Source organism: Rousettus aegyptiacus, unplaced genomic scaffold, assembly GCF_014176215.1.
Source record: "Rousettus aegyptiacus isolate mRouAeg1 unplaced genomic scaffold, mRouAeg1.p scaffold_m13_p_1, whole genome shotgun sequence".
In the NCBI taxonomy this organism is placed as follows: domain Eukaryota; kingdom Metazoa; phylum Chordata; class Mammalia; order Chiroptera; family Pteropodidae; genus Rousettus; species Rousettus aegyptiacus.
In genome coordinates, this window is record NW_023416284.1 from 28,479,785 (window position 1) to 28,503,873 (window position 24,089).

Below are 24,089 nucleotides of genomic sequence, written 5' to 3' on the forward strand. Positions count from 1 at the left end.
AATGAGAGATTCGGTTTGGGTGCATTGGAAAGATCATTGTGCAGGCTAAACTGAATAATGGAGCAAGGTAAGATCTAGACTGGATAAAGGAAAAAGTGAAGAAAGGCAAAGCAACTAAAAAACAGACAAAATATATGGAAAAAGATTTTGCACATATTGAACAATAAGTAGCAGAGGACACTGATCTCTGAAAGGGAAACAAATGAGGTTAGCCCTATAATTACCTAAACAGCCTGAACAGAGTTTCCAGACCACAGCACACAGAAGGACAACCTAGATAGAACCCAAGAGTCTTCCCAAGAGGAAACAGTTAAGAATTCAGGGTGACCAAGGCAGCTAGAAGTTGCAGGCTAGAGTACCAGCGAGGAGAGAGCTGCACACAGAGAGCTCTGGAGATCCGTTGAGGGTCCCCTTGGACTCCTCAGCTGGTGGGTGCATGTGTGTGAGGAAGCAACTGGAAGCCAGGGAAAGAACCACTGGAAAGGAGCAGGCAGAATAGTCCTAGCATCAGCTCACACACTGATCCAAAGCCAATATCAGTTGCCATTTGTCATCGAGCCACACAGTTACCTTTTCTTAAAGTGTAAAGTGAAATATTTCTGGTACTCACGTCTCTTAAGTGAAAGAAAACAGCAGATAGTCCAAGAAAACCATAGGAGGACATAATTTCTTTAGAAATGCAATATGTTCTTACATGTTTAATATGCGATTAGTGTGGTAAAACAAAGCTTAAGATGCCATTGAATATAAACCACAGATAAAATTATGGTTACTATACAGAAAATATGTAGTAAAAAAAAAAGACATTTTAACAGGATTTGTTTTTAATGCAGCTAACATAAGTGGTGTGAGCTGCTGCAAGAGGTATCACATTCTCTCACTTTTTCATTTATATTGTGTTCTTGCTTGGCACCTGACGTTTGAGTTTGCAACAGGGGGAAAACATTCTTTGCCTTCTCTGAAAGGAATCAGCCAAAGTGTGGATTTATCTTATGTCCAAGGGGGTTGTAACTTGGGTCAGAGGAGCAATAGCAGGATAATTGTCCCAAGGTTATGAGGAGGTGGGGGGAGGGGAGAAGTAACAGGTGTTTAGCAAGTTAATGAGATTTTCTTTTTCATAGAACAATAAAATAGAATTATTGGAAGAGTATTAAACTTTGAAACTAACTTTTTGCAAATTTTGTTTTTAGTTTATTTTTAAAATTGAAACCTTGTAAGTTCTTCATATGTTGAACAAAATCTCATTCATTTATCTGAGTTAGAGCAAAACCAGAATTATTTTGAGGAAAGCCTTTTACTTACCCGATTGTGATCTCTTGGGAAGCAAGCCCTCTATTGAGTTATGTGTCCTAGTTGGTATCTTCAGTTTTAAGAAGAGGAATTATTCTCTCACTGCAACTCAGCTGCTTATAAAAGCACACGAGTCTGGCTTCAATTGGCCTTACAGAATAATTCCTGTGAGGTACTTGTCAGCATGTGCAATTTCCCTCTCTTGGCCATTCATTGCTTATTGAAGACTGAGTTCCTTGAAAGCCTTGCTGTCTGGCCCCTTCCATCTCATTGTTTGGTCTTAATGATTCTATTTTATCTTCAGAGTAAGCCAGGCCAGCACCAGCTGAGAACTGTATTCATAGACCACCTTATTTTAGTGAAGCCATTCTGCACACACACACACACACACGCACACACATGCACACACATGCACACGCGCACACACACTTTGCAATCATTGAACCAAGTTGTAAAGAAACAATCCTATGACACATCCTATCATTTTCCTTACACAAATATTTTTGGGGCCCAGAGGAAACTTCCCTCAAGTCTTAGTATCAGGGATAGCTGTGATTGTCCTGGCTTATTTTATGGACTCTGTAAACCATTTATATCAGTGCTTTGCATTTAGTTTTAGCTGCGAGGAATCTTGGGGATAGGTCTGCAATCCTCCTCTGGTAAGCACAGAGGACTTTAGAACATCTACTTTTGGTATTCTTATCCTGGCTGCATTTTATTATTTTTCCTGTTTATTTCTCCTTTAACCCCCAGATTTCTTCTTTTTAAAATGTTGTACTTCGTACAATTTAAAAACGACTCTAACTTCATTTTAGAATGAGACAAGATATAAAGAATGTAAATAAAATATTGATTTATCATTTGTTGAAAACATCTTATTAATTTGTTTTTAGATTTCATTTTAAATTCCTTATTCGTTATGAAATCACATCTATCAATTCTTTGTGGTTGTTATGAAAAGGATCATTGCCATAGATTTGAAGACCCCTTAACTGCCGCACCACATAGTTAACATGGCTGAATGAGCAAAATTGTGCATAGAGCTTAGAGGAAGCAGAGGTTTCTTCTGACCTTCTTACTTCTCCAGGGGTCCACTTTTGTGGTTTACTAAATTTCAATTTCAAGCACCACATTTAACCAGCATAGGACTGGTTGGCCCAGGTGGCCTTGGAAATACCGGGCTTGAACCTGGTCCTTCACAAAACAGATGTTTGGATCTCTTCTCTGAAGCAGTTGTCTGGCCCCATGGTCTTGGACTGGGGAATGCAGTCTGCTAGTGTTAGCAGTGGCTTGCCTTCGGTGACATTTTCTGCTTTTCTCTTTCAGAGTATGATCGGTTGGGCTTCCTCCTGAAGCTGGACTCTAAACTGTGAGTAGAATGAGAAAGTGACTTGACTCTGTGGTAGAGAGGTCTGTGAGAGCTGGGCTCCGAATTTGAAGGGTCAGCTCTCGTCACCTCTGTGGTTGTTGGGGGTGTTCCCTGGGAACTCTATCTATCCTCTGTCAGCAGAATTTCAAAGTATGTTACAGTCTGCAGGGGCCTGGAGAGGGTGGGAATGTGTGTGGACACATGAGGCCTTAGATTTGGCTGGCACAGGCAGCTCATTACAGAAGGAGCCACTATAAGGATTTTGAAGGACAAGGAGGCCCCTGGAAAGGCTTTGCTACAGAATGGAGGGTGGTTGAGTTGCAGTAGGAAATGTTAGTCTCTCAAAGGTGCTCTGCAGCCTAGCATGCAAAGCCTTTCGTGATCAGGCCTGACTTCCTCCTGTCATTCTCCCGTAGGTAAACCCTCATTTTCCCTCTGCCTTTGCAAATGTTTCTTACCTGTGTCTGAAATTTCCTTTCCTTGCTTGTTTACTAGGAAAAAAATCAAAGAATGCCTCCACCTTACACAAAATTATCTCTTCCTCTGTGCTTCCTGTGAATTTTCCACCTCTGTCACCAATTATCTCATTATACTATAATTAACTGTGTAATAATTATTAATTTATTAAGAACACGGGCTCAGAGCCAGGCAAAGCTTGATTCAAATCCCAGATTGCCATTTACTCTCCCGGTGATTTGGGGCAAGCTACTTAACCACTCTTCTGTAAGATGAGGGTAACAATATACCTGCCCCACGGTGTTGTTGTAAGGATTTAATTGAAATGATTAATTCATAATGGCTTTCAAGTAAATAGTATCTAATCCTTCTAGAATCCTTCTCTGTTCTCATCTTCTTGGTGTCTCTAGCACCTAGACAGTGCTGGCATATATTTGTTAGATGCTCAGTAAACACTGAATACATGCCTGCAAGGATGGGTTCATGGTTAGATGGACAGATGGACGGACGGACAATAGGTAGATGACGAACAATAGGTGGATGACTAGATCAAGATGCTCTATCCACTCTGTGTGTTCATGCCCTGCATAGGGCCTCTCACATGGTTGATGCACAATAAATGGTTTCAAAACTGCTATAGATCCTTTTTGTTGTTAGTCTTCTTTGTATACCTGTGTCCTCTGTCCTGTACCAGACAGGCATAAAAGATCAGAATTGTGTCTCCTTTTCTTCTCTTGCATGAGGCCTTGACCACAGCTGCTCCTGATAGTGATGGCTATACCTGCATATAAGACATCAAATCAGGGACTCACTGGCTTTCCTACTGAATTGTCTGGCATCTAACTCCTTTTCCTGGCATCTGGCTTTTTGGCTCTGGTGCCTCACACTGTGAGTTCAGGAGTTGTAATTCTCCACGATTTTACACATGTGAAGGTAGCCATGAGGGGAGAATGGTCTGCTTTTATACCAAGTTAGTAGAGAGATGTCAACAACATGTTAACATCTGTAGAATAGGGCTTGATTATATTAGAAAACCACAGGCTTTACTTTTAGAAAAGTCTTAATTTAGTGATCTGGAGAAAAAGAAAAAAAAGCAAATGAAGATTTTAAGCAAGTGAAATGCCACCGGATTCGAGAGTAATAATTATCAAGTTGAATCACATTGATGAACAGAAGACATGTCATGTAGGACATGTTAACCACAGTATTTAAACTGTCTTCAGAAGTATAAGGAGGGGAATTAGGGGGACATTCCTGCCTTGCTGTCCTGAAAGTTAGGTGGTATACAGTAGGCTGTGGTGTAGCCTTTTGTTGTGGACCAGGCTGGATCCATGAACCAATTGAGTCAAGTTGGTCTTAAGTCCAGAGAACTAGCTTGGCCTCATTTGCTTTAACTCACAGTTTAATCTACAAGGTGGAACTTTCCTGCTTCTTACTGCAAAGGCTTTTTCCAAACCATTGCTGTCTTCAGAAGAAAGCACAGATATGTAGAAAAAGGTTTTTCTGTGCATCCAAGGAGAAGTTTCTAAGTTAAGGATTCTGTTTTTTTGTGGGTAATTCCTTAGCAATTTTAAGATCTCCCCTTATAAAATCCTTCTCTGCTGTGTTGTATTGTGTTCTATTTCTAATATATAGGAAAAGAATTGAACTTGGATCAGAAGAACTAAATTTGCATTGTGCTTCTACTGATTAAAGTTAGAGGACCTTAGATAATTCATTTTAGATCTCTGAATCCAAGTTTTTCCTTATGAAAAACATAGATAACAATCCCCACTTCCTAAGGTTTTATGAAGAATAAAAGAAAGCATTCTATGAAGTATGAATAAGTAAGTATACACATGAAAGAATCATTTATTTTGATTGGTTTCATTTAGCTTCTTAAGTATAAATAATTCATATGTTCTAGAAAATTTTTAACCATTATCTCTTTAAGTATTGCCTCTGCCCCACTTTCTCTCTACTCCTCTTCTGAAACTCTGATGAAACGTTAGACCTCATTCTAGCCTCTAAGTCTGTTAACATCTCTTTTATATTTTGACCTTCAGTCCTTTCCATGTCAAACTGGAATCCCAAATAACTCAGCATAAGGATGAACTAGAACTAGACCTGTACTGGAGAACTAGGACTGCAGAAAAGGTTGCTAGAGCTCTAAGTCAATCAGAGCAGTAAGTTAATAAAACAGAAACATTTGATATTCATAGCTAGAGTTCTCATCATTCAGGTAATCTAAGAACTCAGTTTAAGGTATTCCAGACTGGCAGTGCCTCCAGGCTCCTGGCAGAAGCGAATGCAAACCCTTCCTGGAGAAAAACACATGAATTCCTTACAAATAACTTTTCAAGGAAATGAGCAGCTATAAAAACAAAAAGCAACAAAATAAAACTAAGCACTTATAGAAACAAGGCTCCATTATTGAGACCCTAAAAGACAACAGATATCAGAGAGGGACTCACAAAGACTTCTGAAATTGAAATTACCAGACACAGTTTTAAAGCAATTATATATACTATAGTTAAGTAAATAAAATATAAGATTATATACATGGAATAGAGAACTATAAAAAGTAAAATATTAGGTTTGAAAAATAAAGAACTTATAGAATTAAAAAAAAATTACAGTGACCAAAATTAAAAACTTGACAAAGATTTAGGAACAAATTAGATACAACTGAAGACAGAGTTTGCAAACTATGGAAGATAAGTCAGAAGAAGTGATTATAACAGGAATGGCCAACTTCTTCTATAAAGGGCCAGATGGTCAATATTTTAGGGTTTGGGGGCCTTATTGTCTCTGTCTCAACTGCTCTAGTTTGCTGCTGTAACGTGAAAGCAGCCATAGACAACATATAGATAAATGAGTATAGCTGTATTCCAATAAAACTTTATTTATGGCTGAAATTTAAATTTAATACAATTTTTATGTGTCATGAAATACTTTCTGAGTTTCCCCCCAACCATTAAAAATGTAAAAGACATTCTTAACTCAAGGGCCATACAAACAACAAATAGAGAGGTGGATTTAGCTCACAAATCATAGTTGGCTGACCCTTAATTGAGAATGTACCATAGATATAGTTGCATAAGAATTGTCTCTCCTTCTCAGGTTCTGTTCTTGAGATTCTAATATATAGAAATGCTCTTAAAATGTCTATATTCCAATGATACTACAAAAATCTGGAAATAAATGTTTTGGATTTTTTTGTCTTAATTATGTCTTTGTGGACTAGTTTTCTGTTTTGTTTTGTTTGTTTGTTTGTTTATTTGTTTGTTTGAGAATTCCCTGCTGCTGATATCTACATGACAAAATCATTTGTCAACATTATGAAAATTATTCAGATTACTATATGCAGTGAGCTGTATAAAACCTTAACTTTTGACTGCAAGCTCTGTTCAGGAGGGTAGTGGGTTTTGGAGGTCAAAAACATGGGCTATGGAGTCAGACATGAAATTTTAAAGTCCGGTTTCACATCTTACTAGCTGTAATCTTGAGTGAGTTATTTAACTGCTAAGCCTCAGTTTCTCATTATAAAGTGTAAATAATAGTACTCACCTAAGGATAGAGCTCCCAAATGAGACTTGAACTTTAGCTTGTCTCTTGCTTCATGCCTCAAATTTCATTTCTTCACACTTTCATGTGGCAAATATTTCTTGAGTACCAACTATGTGCTTTGTAATTGAGATAAAACTGAAAATTCTAAGCCATCTGAATAGCCTTCCAAGCTTGATTGGAAAGGATGTCTTATGAGCTAAGGTCTTAGTGAATGGAGAGGGAGTAAATGAGAATAGCACTGGAATAGGAGGTAGTATTTCTGGATAGCATGAACAATGAACAGGTTTTTGTTTGTTTTTAAAATAAGGATGTTATATTGGTGGCTCGGAAGCATAAACAAAGTACAAAGAGGATATGAGAGATCTTCAGATGCATGGGCCATAGAAGAAAGAACAGCCTTCTTGATGCAAGGATGTAGGGGAAATGGTGTTTTCAAGGAGACCCAGATTTCTATGAAAGCAGAACATAGAAGGAATATTCACTGAAGAAGCTGAGGATGTAAAGGAACAAGGCTTCACAGAATACAGTGGAAAGTGAGAGCATGGTGCATGGGGGAGAGAAGTGGGAGATTGGGCCAAGAAGAAGAAGCGGAGAGCAGTGACTTGGGGATGAGAAAACTGACAAAGATATATTCAGGGAGGGAACAGGAGTAACCAGGATGTGAGGTTGGTGAGTTGGGTATTGCTGGTCATGGGTTGCCTAAGAATTAATCTTGTGTTCCCCTGGGGTTGGGCAGTCAGGCATGCTCAGTGCACTCAGCTACAGCCTGATTGGATGATACCTCCAGGAGGTTCAAGTCTGGTCTGTGGGAGACTCAGGGTTCTCTGAAAGGAATCTGCTGTTCATAGTTGAGGCACTAGAGGAAAGGCTCAGGGTACATCAAGGTAAGCACTTCCTTATTCATTCAACAGATTTCTTGAGCAACTACTATGTCTCAGGCAGTGTTTTATGCTCTGATGATATACCAGTGAACAAGACAGTCAATAAACAAAAAGGGTAATAATGTTTTCAATATCTTCAAAGGTAGTAAGTGATATGGAAGGAAAGAGAGCAAGTCAAAGAAGTGCTGGAGAAGGGGTTGCAAGTTTAAATGGAGTAATCAGGGTAGGTCTTATTGAGAAAGTGACATTTGAGCAAAGACTCAAAGGAAGGGAGGGGATTAGCCCTGCTGTTATCTGGAGGCAGAGCCTTCTGGACAGAAGTCTAAGGAAATCTCAGTCTTAGTTATGAGGAGAAATATGACACCGTGAGCCAGGAATGTGCCCATTAGATCCAGCAGAGAGAAAAGCCATCTGGAGCCTTGAAGGAGCCAGACCCTGGTGTCCAGGTGTGTGTTTCCTGAGCTGATGTCAGCCTTTTGGGAGCTGATATAACGAAATGGAGATTTCATCTGTTTCAGCTGGGTGTGTGTAGGTGCTCTGTGCTCCAGGTAAGAACCTGTCTATTGCCACAATGTAGTGTTTCATAGTTGCCATGTGGGCAAGAACATGGGGACTTTAATATTCAGTCTAATTTCATAAGGAATTTCATGTGAAGGTATTAAGATTTGAAAGCCAAAACCAACAACTCTAACCCTAGGAAGGCTTGTGAAAACCAAGCCGATTGTGAAAGGTCTATATACATGGGCTAGTCTAAAATATGCCCTAAGGCAGGGGTCCCCAAACTCTGAGCCACAGACCAGTACCGGTCCATGGCCTGTTAGGAAGTGGGTTGCACAGCAGGAGGTGAGCGTCGGGCCAGCGAGCAAAGCTTCATCTGTATTTGCCGCCGCTCCCCAGCACTAGCATCACCACCTCAGCCCACCTCAGATCACCAGGCATTAGATTCTCATAGGAGCACAGGTCCCTGGTGCCAAAAAGGTTGGGGACCGCGGCTCTAAAGCATGGTTTACTATTTCCAGAACAGCCTGCCAAGTTTCCTGTGGCTGCAAGGGTAAAGTATTTATTAAGGACCTAGTTTATGCCTAATGCCATACCAGGTACTATCTATGCTACCTATTTCCCACAACCACCACTTTGATGATCTCATCCAGGCAGGTGGCTTTAAATATCTATGTGATGATGCCCAAATTTATAGTTCAAGCCCAATCCTTTTTCCCCACACTTAAGACTCATTCATCCAGCTGCCTCCTTTACTTGGATGTGTATTAGGCATCTCACATTTACATGTCCAGAAACAAACTTCTGATTTGTACTTTACGCCTCCCTGGAATCTTCCCTATCCCAGTAAATGGCAACTTCATCTTTCCAGTTGCTCAGGTCAAAAAACTTAGTATCAAAAAAAAAATCAGTATCATATCTTTGACACTAAACTAATCATTGGCGAACTGTATTGACTTTACCTTAACTATCTCCAACCTCTTCTCACTACCTCTGCCACTATCACTCTGTCTAGAAAACCATTATTTCCTACCTTATTACTGTATTCCTGACTTCTCTCCCTGCTTTCACACTGGCTTCCCTGTGATCTTCTTTTACACTGAAGCTAAAGTGATCCTGTTAAAATGCAAGATAGGGCTGATTACTCCTGTGATCAGAACTCTCCAGTAGCTCCTCATTTCTCTTAGACTAGAGCTAGATTTTTAACATACCCAACCAAGGCCTTACATGATCTAGACCTGTTTTCTCACTGTTCTCCTTGTTTATTATTCCATGCTGGGCTCTTTGGTGTGCCTCAAATCCTCCAGGCCTATTCCTGCCTCAGATTCTTGGCATTCGTTCACTCCTTTGGGACACTCTTCCCCAAATATCTGCAGAAATTGTGTCACTTTCTCACATTTTCAGATCTTAGCTTAAATGTTACCTTCTCAGTGAGGCCTTCCCTGTCTATCCCACTTAAAATTATAACTTCATCTTCCATTTACATTTCCTATTCTCCTTAGTATGTCATTTTTCTCCAGGGTGTTTATCATTATTGGGTATCTGCTTTTTATTTACTCATTGATTGTCTCTTCCTGCTAGAGAGAGGGCAAGGAGGGTTATCTATTTTATTCACTACTATTTCCTAGCACCTAAAACAGTGCCTGGCACTGACCTGTGTTCACAGAACTACGTGTGTTCAACCAGCATTCAGACCCTCTGCCTGGCTCCAAACTTTCTGCTCATCCCACTATTCAACATACCTTTTTATTTTTTCCAAATTCACACTGTCAATTTGATCTTAAGTTTGAACAACTACATTGTGAGCTTTGTTAAGGGCCGAACTATGAAAGTCCTGCTTACAGATGTATTCCCAATTCCTAGGATAGTGTTTGTGGTGCATGGTAAATGTTTAATAAATGTTAAATCAGTTAAGGACACAAGGAAGAGGATATAAGACAGAATAGTGCCATCTTTAATAATAAAACCAAGATCCCCCAAGTATTAATATTGGAAGATTTTGAAGTCTTGGGAAGTACAGTGATGAGTACTGCCAAGTGGACACTGTCTTTAATCCTGAGTTTCACCATCTCCTGAAGGGTCTCTCACTTTAAGAACTGGCACTACCATCACATTGACTCCAGAGAGCACAGGTTCTTCTTAACACTTTAAAAAAGAGAGAGAAAACAACAGACCCAAACTAAAAAACAAACAAAAAACAAAACAAAACAAAAAAAAACAAACCACCTTTTTTCCTGGTTCCTCTAAGCAAAGCTAAATTTATTTCCCTAAAGTTTAAAAGAGAACAACAGGAAAATAAACCCTGAGGGTATAAGAAACTCAAAGAAGTAGTCTGGTTTGCAAAATACAGAGTTCTGTCTGTTTTGTAGATAGCTCAAGCCAGGGCCGTACTTAGTTCACAACAGGAGAGCATAGCTTTGCAGGATTTGACTGGGTTCTTTGCTTCATAACTCTGAGCCTGTTTCACAACCCACTGTTCAAAGACTTCCTCTTAGACATCTTGCTCCTATGTGATCAAGACCCAGAAAGCCAAATTCTCACTTTGTAGCTCATCTGGACCTCTCAGGACAGCAGTTCTCAGCCTTGACTGCATGTTAGAATCACTTGAGGAGCTTAAAACTTTACTAATCCTTCATCTACCCCCTAGAGAATCTAAAGTCATTGGATCTAGGTGCAGTTACCTATCTTGCTTACTAGAAAACAAGCTCCTTGAGAGCAAGAAGCAAAATAGAAAACTCAGATCCCCTACTGAAACTTTCCCCCTAGAAGTCCTTAATGGCAGAGGAAAATGAGCATATACTGCATAGCGACCCACTGCAAATAGAAATTCTTTTTTGAAAATTTTTTTTATTTTTAAAAAGTGTTTTTCATTCTTCCCCATGTCTGTTGTTTTAATACATTCTTCCCCATATCTTCAGGGTAAATTTGGTGCATTATCTTTGTGCCATGGCTTTGAGTACCCCTGCCCCTGATTATAACTGGACTGTGACTCAATTTGTGAAGCTTAGACTTAGTGGATTTAGGGAGAATGTTATTTGGAAATCATGGAAATAATCTTTACCTGGGGCACAAGTTTTGACTATCATTTTCGCTATAATTTTCATTACAGATCTTAATGAGATTTAGCCCTTCCATTGGGATCAGATAGGCATTGGCATGCCAGTTGAAGACAAGTCTCTGTATATGAGATGTTGGCCTCATTTCAGCAGCCTTACTCCTCTGTTCTCAGCAATTTCCTGACCTCCCTGCCTACCAGGCAGAAGTTTGGGGCAGCCAAGTGAATTGAAGAGAATAATCCAGGTTAAAAAAATAAAAGGAAGTTTTTTTCCTCATTAAATTAGTGAAATGATAATTCAGATGATCTAGAAGTAATAATAGGAAAAGTAAAACATTAAAACAGTGGGAACAGTAACTGACATTTGTATAATCTTTCAAAGAATACTCTGACCTACATTATTGTAGGAAATTATTGTAGGGCTGCTCCAAGGCTATACGGAGCACTAGCTAAACATTTTTTGTAAGGCCTCTGGGTATAAACAAGTTGATGGGTCCATGTGAGATATAATGATTTATTGATGAAGATTTAGAACAATGGGGAAAGAAGAGATACTTATGTTGTTTATCATCCAATTAGTGCACATGAACGTTTTTCATGGTATTTAGACACCATCTCTTTCTATTCAGGTTCAAGAACCAGCTCTTCATAGTGTTTATTGTCAAGTGCATCAGTTCTGGCTAATTTCATATCTCCCACCACAAGAGAAAAGTAGCAATGCTATTATTAATCATAGTGCCATGGCTCTCTGGAACCTGTGTTATAGAAACAATACAGATTGCATTTTCTCTTCCATTCTCCAGTACCATTTATTTCATGCTGTTTACGTCATTACTCATGACACCACAGTATCCTTGTCTTTCATGCTGCACATGAATACAGGCTTCCAGTGACTGTCAGAGGTCATGACTGTGCTTTGTTGATGATGACTCCAAATGCAAGTCTTACCCAGAGTTCAGGGAAAATGTAAATTTTAATTTTTTTTTCTAGTCATGTTAAATTTATCATTTGAACCTATCAAGTCTGAATCCCGAAAAAAAAGAAAAGAAAATCTTAACAGATCAATTACTAGTAAGGAGATTGAATCAATAATCAAAAATTTCCCAACAAACAAAAGTCCAGGACCAGATGGCTTCATTGGTGAATTCTACCAAACATTTAAAGAAGAATTAATACCAATACTTCTCAAACTTTTCCACAAACTAGAAAAGGAAGGAACACTTTCAAACTTATTTTATAAGGCCAGAATTACCAATACCAAAACCAGACAAAGGCACTGTAAGAGAAGAAAATTATAGGCCAATATTCCTGATGAACACACATGCAAAAATCCTCAGCAAAATTTTAGCAAACAATTCAACAATACAGTAAAAGGATCATATACCATGATCAAGTGAGATTTATTCCAGGGACACAATGATGGTTCAGCATCTGCAAATCGGTCAGTGTGATAAACCACATTAACAAAGTGAAGAATAAAAATCCTATGATCATTTCAATGGGAAAAAAATGTTTGACAAAATTTGACATCTGTTCATAATAAAAACTCAACAAAGTGAGTATAGAGGGAACATACCTCAACATAATAAAGGCTGTATGTGACAAGCCCACAGCTAACATCATAGTCAGTGGTAAAGAGCTGGAAGTTTTTTCTTTAAGATCAAAAATAAGACAAGGATACCCATTCTAGCCATTTTTTATTCATTAGAGTACTGGAAGGCCTAGCCAAAGCAGTTGGGCAAGAAAAAGAAATAAAAGGCATCCAAATCAGAAAAGTAGCAGCAAAACTCTGTATTTGCAGATAACATGATATTATATATAGAAAACCCTAAATACAACATCAAAAAACTGTTAGAACTATTAAACAAATTTAGTAAAGTTACTGGATACAAACTCAATATACAAAAATTAGTTGTGTTTCTATATACTAATTATGAACTATCAGAAGAAAAATTAAGAAAACAATCCCATTTATTGTTGTATCAAAAAGTTCTAGGTACAAAATACCTAGAAATAAATTTAACTAAGGAGACGAAAGACCCCTACACTGAAAACTATAAGACACTGATGAAAGAAGTTGAAGAAGACACAGATAAGTGGAAAGATATTCCATGCTCATGGATTGGAAGAATTAATATTGTTAAAATGTTCTTACTACTCAGAGCAAGCTACAGATGCAGTGCAATTCCTATCAAAACTTATAATTTGAAATTTTATAGTGTTCACATGAAACAGTACATCTTTAACTGTGTCTTCCCGTTGACTCTTTCAGCCCCACATGCCTGGGTCTGAGGGCAATACTACCTTAGAGGGTTATTGTAAAGCTAAGTTAGATAGTTAGGTCAACTGTCTGGCACATGGTTTATGGTCAATAAATATTAGTTCCCATGTTATTTTACTACCACCCAGGAAAAGGATGTGTTTTGTTTTTGTTTTTTAATATTTAAAGAAATGAAATGTAGAAACAAAATTGAATTGGAGCAGTTGCCACAGATCCTTGGTGGAGAGTCTCTGAGATTGCCTATACAGCTCAGGCTAAAGCATTTGCACGAGCTTAGTGGAGAGCATCCTCCTAGTGAAAATGAAGTAAATTGCAAGGCCCTGGAAACAAAGATAAACTGCAGTAATGTCAGCTCCAGAATTACTAATCAAATAGCAAAGTGGCCTGTTTTATTGAAAATGTGTTGCTATGTCCAGTACCAAGGGTGGAAAGGCAGGACCGCCAGAGCTGAGAAATACCGCAAATTCCAGATGGCTCAGATCAAGCCGTCCCTCCTCTCTTAAAGTTGTGGAAGAGATATCAGAGAATGCTGCCAAGTTTATCATACATCGCTGTAAGTGAGGCAAAAACTGTGGAGAAATCCAAGTCTGCTTTGGAGTTCACAAAGAGCAAAGGGCCACTGGTACCTAAGGCGGGATGGATCAGCAACACCTCAGATGTGAGAGAATGAAAAGACTGATGATAGTGCTGGAAGAGCCAGTAGACCTCTAATAATGGACTTGGAAGGGAGAAGCAGCCAGAAGAGATAAAATTGTCCTTAGGGAGAAAAGTTTCCATCTTGGAGCTTAAAAGGATCTATGGCAGTAGATTGCTTAAGTAATCTTTCTTACATAAAGGGCATTTCAGAAAAAAAGTTAAAATGTTTAATGACAGAATAGGATTACTAAATTTAAGCTGTTCCTTCCATTTTTCCCTGAAGTCATGTCATTGTTCCAGAAACAACCCTCTGGTAATTAGAGAAAAGCATCTTCATTAGGAAGGTGAGAGGGAATAGAATTAAAGAAGCAGCGATGGGGTGAGGTCTGTGCTGAGGATTCTTATCTGTATGTTCATTCAAGTCCTCACAGCACCAGTAATATTGACTAGCTTTAAGTTGCTATGTTTGCTTGAAAATAAACTAATATTTATTAACCATTATTTGCCAGGCATTGTGCTAGGTATCTTATATGGTCTTATTTTATTCTCACAACCAGTTCCTTGACCTCTATGTTAGTAAACTAGCATGTGGAATGAAGGTGGGAGCATAGTAGGGGGCTGATCTGAGTGTAGTCCTTTATGAGAGGGTTCTGGAAATTAGACCATTGGTCACAAGATGCCCATCACTGATCTATAAAGCCTTGAGGAATAAACCCTGAAGTCCCTTCTTCATTTTCCCCAGCCATCACCATCTCTCCCCAAGACTTCCTGTCAGTTAACCTCCAAGTCAAGGTACCCGATTAGGTTCAGTCCAACAAACATTTTATTCGATACTTATATACTCTGTGCCATACACAGTATTCTGTGCTATGCACTGCATTCAATTTTCATAGTCTAGGAGAGAAAGATATTTAAATGAATAATTACTCTTCAGTGTAATAAGTATTATGCCATAACTATATCCTAGTCATTATTGTATCCCTAATCCCAGGCCAATGTCTGGCACATAACAATGAGACTGTTAAAGTTAGCATGTATTGAGAAATAACTATATGCCAGGAATAATACTAACCACATTCTTCTCAGCATAATCATCACAACAATTTTACAAGGTAAGTACCAATATAGTCATAGTTTTAAAGATGTGAAAATTAAGGCACAGAGCAATTGAATAACATGCCCACAGTCACACAGCTAGTAAGGGATAGAGCCAGAATAGAAAATCCAAGCAGAATGACCTATGTTGCCTCTAAATATTTGTTGAGTGAATGAACGGGCACATACATGAATGAATAAGATGAACTAAGGGAAGGAGGTGGGAGAGAGAGTGTGTGGGAATAAGTGAGCAAGCTAAGGTGAAAGTCAGCTCTAGGTAAAATGGGGTCCATGGGCAGGATAGGTTGGTTCTACTCGAGGAGGAAGCAATCGTGAAAAGCTTGATAAAGGAAGTAGTGTTAACCCAATACTACAGGATGAATAGGTCGTCACTGGATCACTGGCCAGAGCAAGGCAGGGTTCACAGAGCTAGGCCAGCTGTCTCACCTACCGAGGACATTTCTTCTACAACTGTTCCATCTCCACTGCATCATGAGTTTTCTCTTATCCCGAGCAGCTAATAAACGTGCTAAAATATTTCCTAACCTCAAAAAACATCTTTCTTGCTTCCTTCCTCCAGCTATTGCCCTATTTCTGTCTCCTTTTATAGCAAAACTCCTAAAAATAGTAATTTATATTCCATGATTCCAATTCTGTTTTCTCCTGAACCCAGTGAAATCAGCATTTCAACTCCCCCGCCCTCTACACACACTCCAGTGAAACAACTCTTTTCAAGGTCAGGAATAACCTTCATGTTGTCACATTCAGCTGTCAATCCTATGGCCACACATTACCAGGCCTATCTAGGGTTTGACACAGTTGGTTTCTCTGTCCTTAAGGCAACTGAGGCATCACACTGTCATTTCTTTAGACTGTTCCTTTCAGCCTCTTGCAGTGCTACTCCTTGCCTCCCAAATGTTGATCCTTCAAAAGCACACTGCCATCAAGGTACTCTCACTGGAAATCATTCAGTCACTGTCTCCTATGACAGAATCCAAACTTGAGCCAAGCGTTCAAAGCCTTCATGACCTGGCTGCCTGCCTTTGCCACCTCATCTTTCATGTAACATTTGTGTGGTGCTCTAGAGCAAGGGTCTGCAGTGCCTGAGCTACAGACTGGTACTGGTCAGTGGCCTGTTAGGAGCCAAACCACACAACAGGTGAGTGGCAGGCCAGCAAGTAGAGCTTCACCTGTATGTGCATCCACTCCCCAGTGCTCCCGTCACTGCCTCAGCCTCTCCTCAGATCATTGGACATTAGATTCTCATAGGAGCACAGGTCCCTGGTGCCAAAAAGGTTGGGGACCGCTGCTCTAGAGGATAGCTAGTCCCTCCAAATGTGCTATCTCACCACATCCTCCCCAGATCCCTAGGAATAGAGTGGTTCTCATTTGTAGATGAGGAAGCTGCGAATCAGATTTTTCACCACTTGCCTAAAGTCACACTGCCTGCTGTGTCCTCTGTGAAAGTTTCTGACTCCAGAGCATACTCTTTCCATTTACAACCCATTGTTTGGCCTGATTACTTATATTCGGTGCTTTTGGGTGAAGCAGGGGAGTGGAAGTCTGGTTCCTTCTTTGGGATTCAAATCTGTCCATCTGGATTTCCTCTTGAAAGTGCAATAGTTTACACTCTTCACCCCAGGGGCTCAGTAGTCACGTTTGCAGGACAATGGGTGCTCTTACTGGTTGAAATGCTAAACCTCCCAAAATGAAAGGCCAGCTGCAGAGTAGGAGAAGAACAAGGGCTGAATGATTTGATCAGACATCTGTGGGGGCCTCCTGGCATTTGGAGTGTGAGTGCCTTAGAGAAACTAACTATTCTAGCCCGAGGGAGTTGGCGACTGTTAATCTTCGTGATTTTGACCGCTGACTGCCCCAGAGGTCCCAGCCTGCTGTATGACTCAGAATCCCCAACACTCCCCCTATTCTTCTCTCACTGGGATGGTCAGGAGGCCATTTCTAAGGCATTTTAATTTGGTAATAATTTGACTGGCCCACTGTACCCAGGACTATGTATTTTTGAAGTTACTGTTGCTTTCTGAATAAAAAGGTTGATTTAGAGCTGCTCTTCCTTGATATGTGACTATCTTGCACTGCCATGGGAAGAGCCTTCCCTGCTTGGATCAAGCTCCCCTGTGCTTCAGCTTGCCACTGCTCTCTCTTCTCCATTACAGATTACCTGAGTCCATGAACCCTTATTCTTAAAGCACCTTGCCTAAAGGTAATGGTGTAAACTAGAGAGGAAAGAGGTAGCCAAAGTTTTGTCTCTTGTTATACATGTATTTCTGTAATGTGCTGTGTCAAAGACGCAGCTGCTGTCCATCTTTCATCTTCTTTGTGAAACTTTTTGGAACCCACTGTACTAGGCAGGCAAACAGATGATGGAGGATTGGGAGACAAGAATTTAAGGGACTCATAGTGCCTCACTGCTCATGTACACACAGTCAAAGAGCTGTGCGAAGCCTTCTTGACCCTTTTCTCTACCCCATCTCCAGTTGCACTGAAAACTCATGTGCTGTCCCTGGACTCTGTGCTTCCCTCCGTGATGGCATTTACTGTGACCCACACTGGTGGTAGTGCCACGTTCAGAGCTCCTGTACTCTTGTTAGAAACAGGTTCAAATCTGCTATCTGCTACTTACTTGCCGTATGATCTTGAATAAGTCTCTTCATCTTTCTGAGCGTGTGTGTAAATTAATAGCACCTACTCACACGGCTATTGAGAGGAGTAATTGAAAAATCTATAATGTTTTAACCACTGTGCCTAGTCCAAAAGCTTTCAGTAAGTTTAGTAATTGAACTAAAGCTTATATTTCATTTCTGAAATACAGCTGTATGTAAATTCTCTGGTTAAACCTTTGACTTTCTTTTGCCAACCAAATAAAGTCTCAACTCTGGCTTGTCACTCACCATTTGCATTTCAGGCTTTAAATTTCACTGGTAAGGAGGGCTAAAAAATGTAGATTTCCAGAAGAAATTCCAGACAGATATGACAAATTTGTCTAAATTCACTGAGCAATTACTCTGTGTAATGTCCTGAGCTAGGCCCTCAGGGGCACATGAGTGAATCACATATGACACACAATAGGCAGTGGCATCATCGATTCTGACTCTGCAGTATAGGCACCTGCCTCCCCGCATCTGCCCCCCACACCACCACCCTGAATGACCCCGCCCAGTCCCTGCAGAAGGCAGCCCTGAGAAAAGACTTTCTACCAGGCCTCAGCACAGCAAAGCAGCTGGGCATTAGACTGATCAGAATTTTGGCAGCAGGCCCAAGGGTGGAGGTGGGGGAGGTTGGGACTGGGAACTGGCCACCAGCCAGGGCTTCCTCAGGTGCCCCAGCACGCAGGGCCTCCAGCCCAGCAGTCACTGAGTGTGTCCTGTTCTTCCATCGTGGCTTTTTCTAACGTGCATTGGGCAGAGTTTCTGGTGACAGGGCAGTGACTCCAGCCTGGCAGTGAAGCCCAAACATGTGAGGTGATCTGACTACAGTCACACAGCAACAAAGCCAGGGCTAGAACACACGCATCTTCTGAAAAACATTCAGCAATCTGATTTGTGTGTTCCTGAGATTGTCTTGGTTTAAGTCCAAGTACAGCAAGACTGTCAATGTCATTTTGTTCCTTCAGAAAATTACAGGGGTCTTCAGTAAGAAGACTCTGAGCTCGGGAATTTCCAATATAATGAGGGAGACATATTACCAACAATTACAACACAGTACAGCAAGAGCTAAGGGTACGGTAAGCATGTAATATGGATGGTAAGGGGTGGACTATAGAAGCTCAGAGGAGGCACTTAGCCCACTCTGGGGGTCAGGGAATCACTCCCAGTGAGGTTGACATCTAAGCTTAGTTGTGAAAGACCAGTAGGCATAGGCAAGTGGGGAAGGACAAGGAAGAACATTCCAGGCAGAGAGAACAGAAGAGCAGAAGAGCAGAAGAGCATCCTCAGCTGAATAGTACTAATGGTTATAGTAGTAGCTCCCACATATATATGACCTATATTTGAGGCATTGTTAGTGGTTCCCACTGGCTGGATCTATGTGTGTTGAGAATCAAAGCAGATAAGGCTGGACGTATAGGAACATAGAAGAAAGGTTGAGAGGGCAGTGCCTCTGACTTTATCAAAGCCCGAACAGCTCTCTCCTAGATCTCCATGCTCGACTCTCCCAGTCCAGGAGCCTAGATGAGCTGCCAGTTTCCTTGGTATCAGCTTTACTGCAAAGAATCTATGCAAACCCAGTGAGTTCTTTTACCAAATTCCATTGATGGGCCTTGCTTATTTATCTACCTATTCCTTTAGGTTTTGGGGAGTTTTTTCCCCCCTGATGCCTTGGTGTAGAAGAGGGGCCTAAGCGCTGATTGTAGGGAATAAAGCTTCATTCAAGGTTTAAACAACCACAGCTCTTCATAAACTAATATCCCACTGACTGCTCAGTGCCTGGCAAGCTGTGACTTTCCTTCTTTTCCCATAGGCCTGTGGAATTAGCCACCAAGTACGCAAACTTTTCAGAGGGAGCTTGCAAGCCTGGCTACGCTTCAGCCTTGATGACTGCCATCTTCCCCCGGTAAGTGCTCCTCTTTATTCCCACTGCCTAGACAACCCGGTTCTTGGCACAGGAGTCAGAAACCCTGCCCTTGTGGCAAGTGAGGTGCTCCCGAGAAAAGGAGATTCTGTTGTAACTTCCCTCAAGTGTCCTCAAGTCTGTGGGTGCCTGGAAAGGACTTGTTTTTAGTTGGTTCCTACCCCGTTCCCACTGTTGCCCTTGCCATACCTGTCCGCCTGCCAGCACGGCTCGTTTCTGTGGAGGAGAGAGAGGAGGTAGAAATTGTGTGGTTGCCCGTGGAAGCCAGGTATCCAGAGGCAGCCAGACAAGGCTACCCAGCTCAGATGCTCCTAGTCATAGGATCAGTGACCAAACATTTTGGAAACTAAGACCAACCGCATGGCTTCAGGGAAGCATATCCAAATAAAGCAGGGACCAAAGAGCAGTTCCTGAGGCTGGCAGTTCTGGCACCTTCCCTCTGTCCATTTTGCGTCTGGATTCCTGATTTCCTTGAGATCAGGCTTGCTAAAAGAAGCTGTGCCAAACCCTGGGAGTTCCTTTTACCAAAGTGTGCTGAGGAGCCTTGCTTACCTATCTGCCTTTTCTTTTCTTGAAGAAAAGGCATTTCTTTTCTTGAAGCCTTAGTGTGGAGAAGGGCTTGATGTGCTGAGATTGTCTTCTCTGTAGGCCGGAATGCAGTGAGACTCTTGGGGTCATTTTGTTTTTCCAGAAAGTTTTGTGAGTGTCCGACCTGGAGGAACTGGAGAAAAGGCTGCTCAGGACTCTTGGAAAGTTGGGATGTAGCATTCAGGCCACTGGAGGAGCCCTAGGGGTGGGCTCTGCTCACAGGGGGAAGGGCTTGCACCCCATCTCTTAGAAGGCTGAGGTTTGGGCACACAATGTCCTTGCACAGGAATGCTGAAAAACAGTTTGCCCAAACATAAATACAGGATGCGTGGGTTTTATGCTCCTTTTTTTCTAACATGAGCGATGCAAGCTTATCTCCTCGTATAAAACATGGGCTCTGCTGGCTGAATATCTGATGTTCAGATAGTGCTCTCTTTGTCCAGGGTTTGCCTCTGAATTGCTTCCAAATATTTTTGCTTCTCGCAGCTATTTATTAAACACCTCTTAAGTGTCTGGCATTATGTTCCATATTCTCTTACATGTGTTTTTTCAGGCCTGCATGACTCAGTTCCTTGGGCCAGACACCTGTGATTTTTCATTGACCTGTATATAGGTTTCTTTTACTTTTTTCTAATTGAAAATAATATGAGCATGTGCTTTAAAAAAAAAAAAATAACTTAAACAACACAAAAGGGGATATATATTCCCACTCCAGACCCCTTCACTAGAGATATTACCAGAAATGGGAAGATATTGTATTTATTGTTCTGTATCTTGCTTTTTACTTCTGTGTGTATTAGAGATTAATTATTCTATTACCAGCATATATCGATCCACTTTATTTTTAAACTGATTTTGTAATATTTAATTGTATGTATGGATCAATTTTCTTTTTTTTTTTTTTAAGTCGAGGCAACCCTTGTTTGACCTCACAGATTGCAAGGACCTTGTCAGCTTACAATCCCTTATTTTTTATTTTTTACACCTACAGCACCTGGTATTCCTAGGTGGTCTCCCATCCAAGTATTAACCAGGCCCAACCCTGCTTAGCTTCAGAGATCAGAGGGATCAAGCTCGTTCAGGGTGGCATGGCCGTAAACTAGATGTATCAATTTTATTAAAAGTAAGGTTTATTGAGTAAAATTTACTTCACAGTGTAATTGTATGAATTTTGACAAATATATACCTTTGTGTAACCACCACAACAATCAACAGAATGTTTCCATCATCACCCCCAAAAGTCTCCTTATGCTCCTTTGCAGTTAATCCCTACCGTGACCCCCAGTCCCTAACAACCACTGATCAGTTTTCTGTCCCTGTGGTACTTGCAGAATGTCATATAAATGAAATCATGTAGTATGTAGCCTTTTGAGTCTGCCTCTTTCATTTAGTAAAATGCATTTTAGATTCATCCATGTGTTGTGTGTTATCAGTTGTTTGTTCTTTTTTATTGCTGAATAGTATTCCCTTGTGTAGATAAACACAGTCTGTTTATCTATTCAGTAGTCAATAGACATTTGGGTTAGTTCCAGTTTTTAGCTATTAAAAGTAGAGCCACTATAAACATTTGTGGACAAGATGTATGCTTCACTTTATAAGAAATTACCATTTTCCTAAATAATTGTACTACTTTGCTTTCCAGCCAGCAATGTATGAGAGTTTCAGTTGTTCTATATCCATGCCATTAGTCTTTCTAGTTTTAACTATTTTAGTAGGTTTAGAGTGATAGGTAGTTCACTGTTATTTTAATTTGCATTTTACTAGTGACTAATGCTGTTAAGTATGATTTTCATGTGCATTTTTCCCATTCCTTTATCTTTGGGGAATGATCCAAATATGTTGCCATTTTTTACTTGGTTGTCTTATTGCATTGTAAGATTCTTTACATATTCTGGAAATATGATGATTTGCAAATGTTTTCTTCCAGTCTAAAGCTCTCTTTTCATTCCCTAAACAGTATCTTTCATAAAGCAGAAATTTTTAATCTTAATGAAGCCAAATTATTTCTTTTATGAATTTTACTTTTTATGTTTTTTCTAAGAAGTCTTTCCCTAATCCATAGTCAACAGATTTTTTCCTGTGTTTTCTTCTAGAATTTTTACAAGTTTAGCTCTTTCGTTTAGGTCTAATTTTTGTATGTAGTAAAAGGTTTGAGGTTATTTTTTTGCATGTGGATGTTCAATTCCAGAACCATTTGTTGAAGACTATCTTTTCTTCATTGCATTAACCTTGTCATGTTTGTTGAAAATCAGTTTAACATCTATGTGCGAGTCTATTTCTGGATGCCTTATTCTATTCCATTGATCTCTGTGTCTATCCTTCCACTAAAATACATACGTAGACAATTATGCTTTCTTTTAATAAATACAGTTTTATTTTTTTCTTTCCATTTTGGATGACTCTCATTACTTTTTCTTGCCTCACTGCACTGGTGGCTAGACTCTTTTAGTACAGTCTTGAATAAATGAGGGGAAAGTGAACATACTTGCCTTGTTCCCGGTCTTAGCAGGAAAACATTTGGTCTTTCACCATTATGGTGTTTGCTGTAGGTTTTTCAGAGGTAGCCTCATTTCAGGTAGAGGAAGTTCTCTTCTATTCGTAACTTGTTGAGCATTTTTATCATGCGTAGATATTTTGTCAAATACTTTTTCTGCACTTTTTGAGATGACCATATGGCTTTTCTTTTTAGTGTATTAATATGGCAAATTACATTGATTGATGTTTTTTTCTTTGATTGATTTTCAAGTGTTAAACCAATCTTTCATTTCTAGGATAAGTTTCATTTGGTCCTGATGTATTATTCTTTTTCTATATTACTGGATTCAATTTGCTAATGTTTTATTAAAGATTTTTGCTTCTGTTCATGAAAGATGTTCTATAATTTTCTTGTAATATTAGTTTTGATATCAGGGTAAAGCTGACCTCATAGAAATAAGCAGGAAATTATTCCTTTATCTGCCAGTTTCTGAAAGTTTTATGTGGACTTGATAATATTTTTCCCTAAATGTTTGATAGTATTCACCACCAAAGACACCTAAGCCTATAGTTTTCTTTGTGGAAAGGTTTTTATTGAGAATTAAATTTCTTTAATTTAATTTAATTTAATAAAAATGCTCAACAAGTTACCTCTGAAAAACCTACAGCAAGATTTGGGGCTTTCCTATCTCTGGGTTTTCCTGTTTCTTCTTTGGTAGTTTGTTTCTTTCAAGGAATTTATGCATTTTATCTAAGTCATTGACTTTATTGGTATAGAATTGTTCATAATATTTTTCATTATTCCTTTAGTGCCTGAGATTTCTGGAGAGGTTTTCTCTTTCATGCCTGATATTGGTAATTTATATTTTTCTACTTTCTTCATAAACAGCCTGGTTTGAGGTTTATTGTTTTTATTGATCTCAAAGAACTAGCTTTTGGTTTCATTGATTTTTCTTTTTTGGTATTTTTTTCACTATATTGTTGATTTCTGCTCTCATCTTTAGTATTTCCTACCTTCCACTTATCTGGGGTTTAATTTGTTCTTTTTTGTTTCATTGTTGCTTAAGGTAGAAGCATTTAGTGCTATAAATTTCCCTCTGGGTTCTTAGGAATTCTTTTTCTTAATTTCCAAATATTTGGGGGGGAGGTTCTAGATATCTTAATATTATGGATTTTGGGTTTATTTTTATTGTGATCAGAGAATACACTTTGTATAATTTTAATACTTTTAAATGTATGGAGACCTTAATTATGGGTTAAAATATGGTATATCTTGGTGAATACTCTGTGCACTTGAAAAGAAAATATTTCTGCTGTTATTCGGTGTTC

The 24,089-nt window shown here is 39.6% G+C and overlaps 1 protein-coding gene and 1 pseudogene across 3 annotated transcripts in view; one reads left to right on the forward strand and one right to left on the reverse strand.

Moving 5' to 3' along the window:
• The window catches only part of ST3GAL3 (ST3 beta-galactoside alpha-2,3-sialyltransferase 3), a 156,380-nt gene that overhangs the window by 67,643 nt on the left and 64,648 nt on the right, over positions 1–24,089 (forward strand). For all 3 annotated transcript variants that reach the window (XM_036232888.1, XM_016123705.2, XM_016123707.2), the window contains 2 exons: positions 2,617–2,659; positions 19,587–19,679. In XM_036232888.1, coding sequence (XP_036088781.1) covers positions 2,617–2,659; positions 19,587–19,679 — 136 coding nt within the window. The remainder of the gene's footprint in view (positions 1–2,616; positions 2,660–19,586; positions 19,680–24,089) is intronic.
• Positions 21,268–21,385, reverse strand: LOC118606771 (annotated as a pseudogene).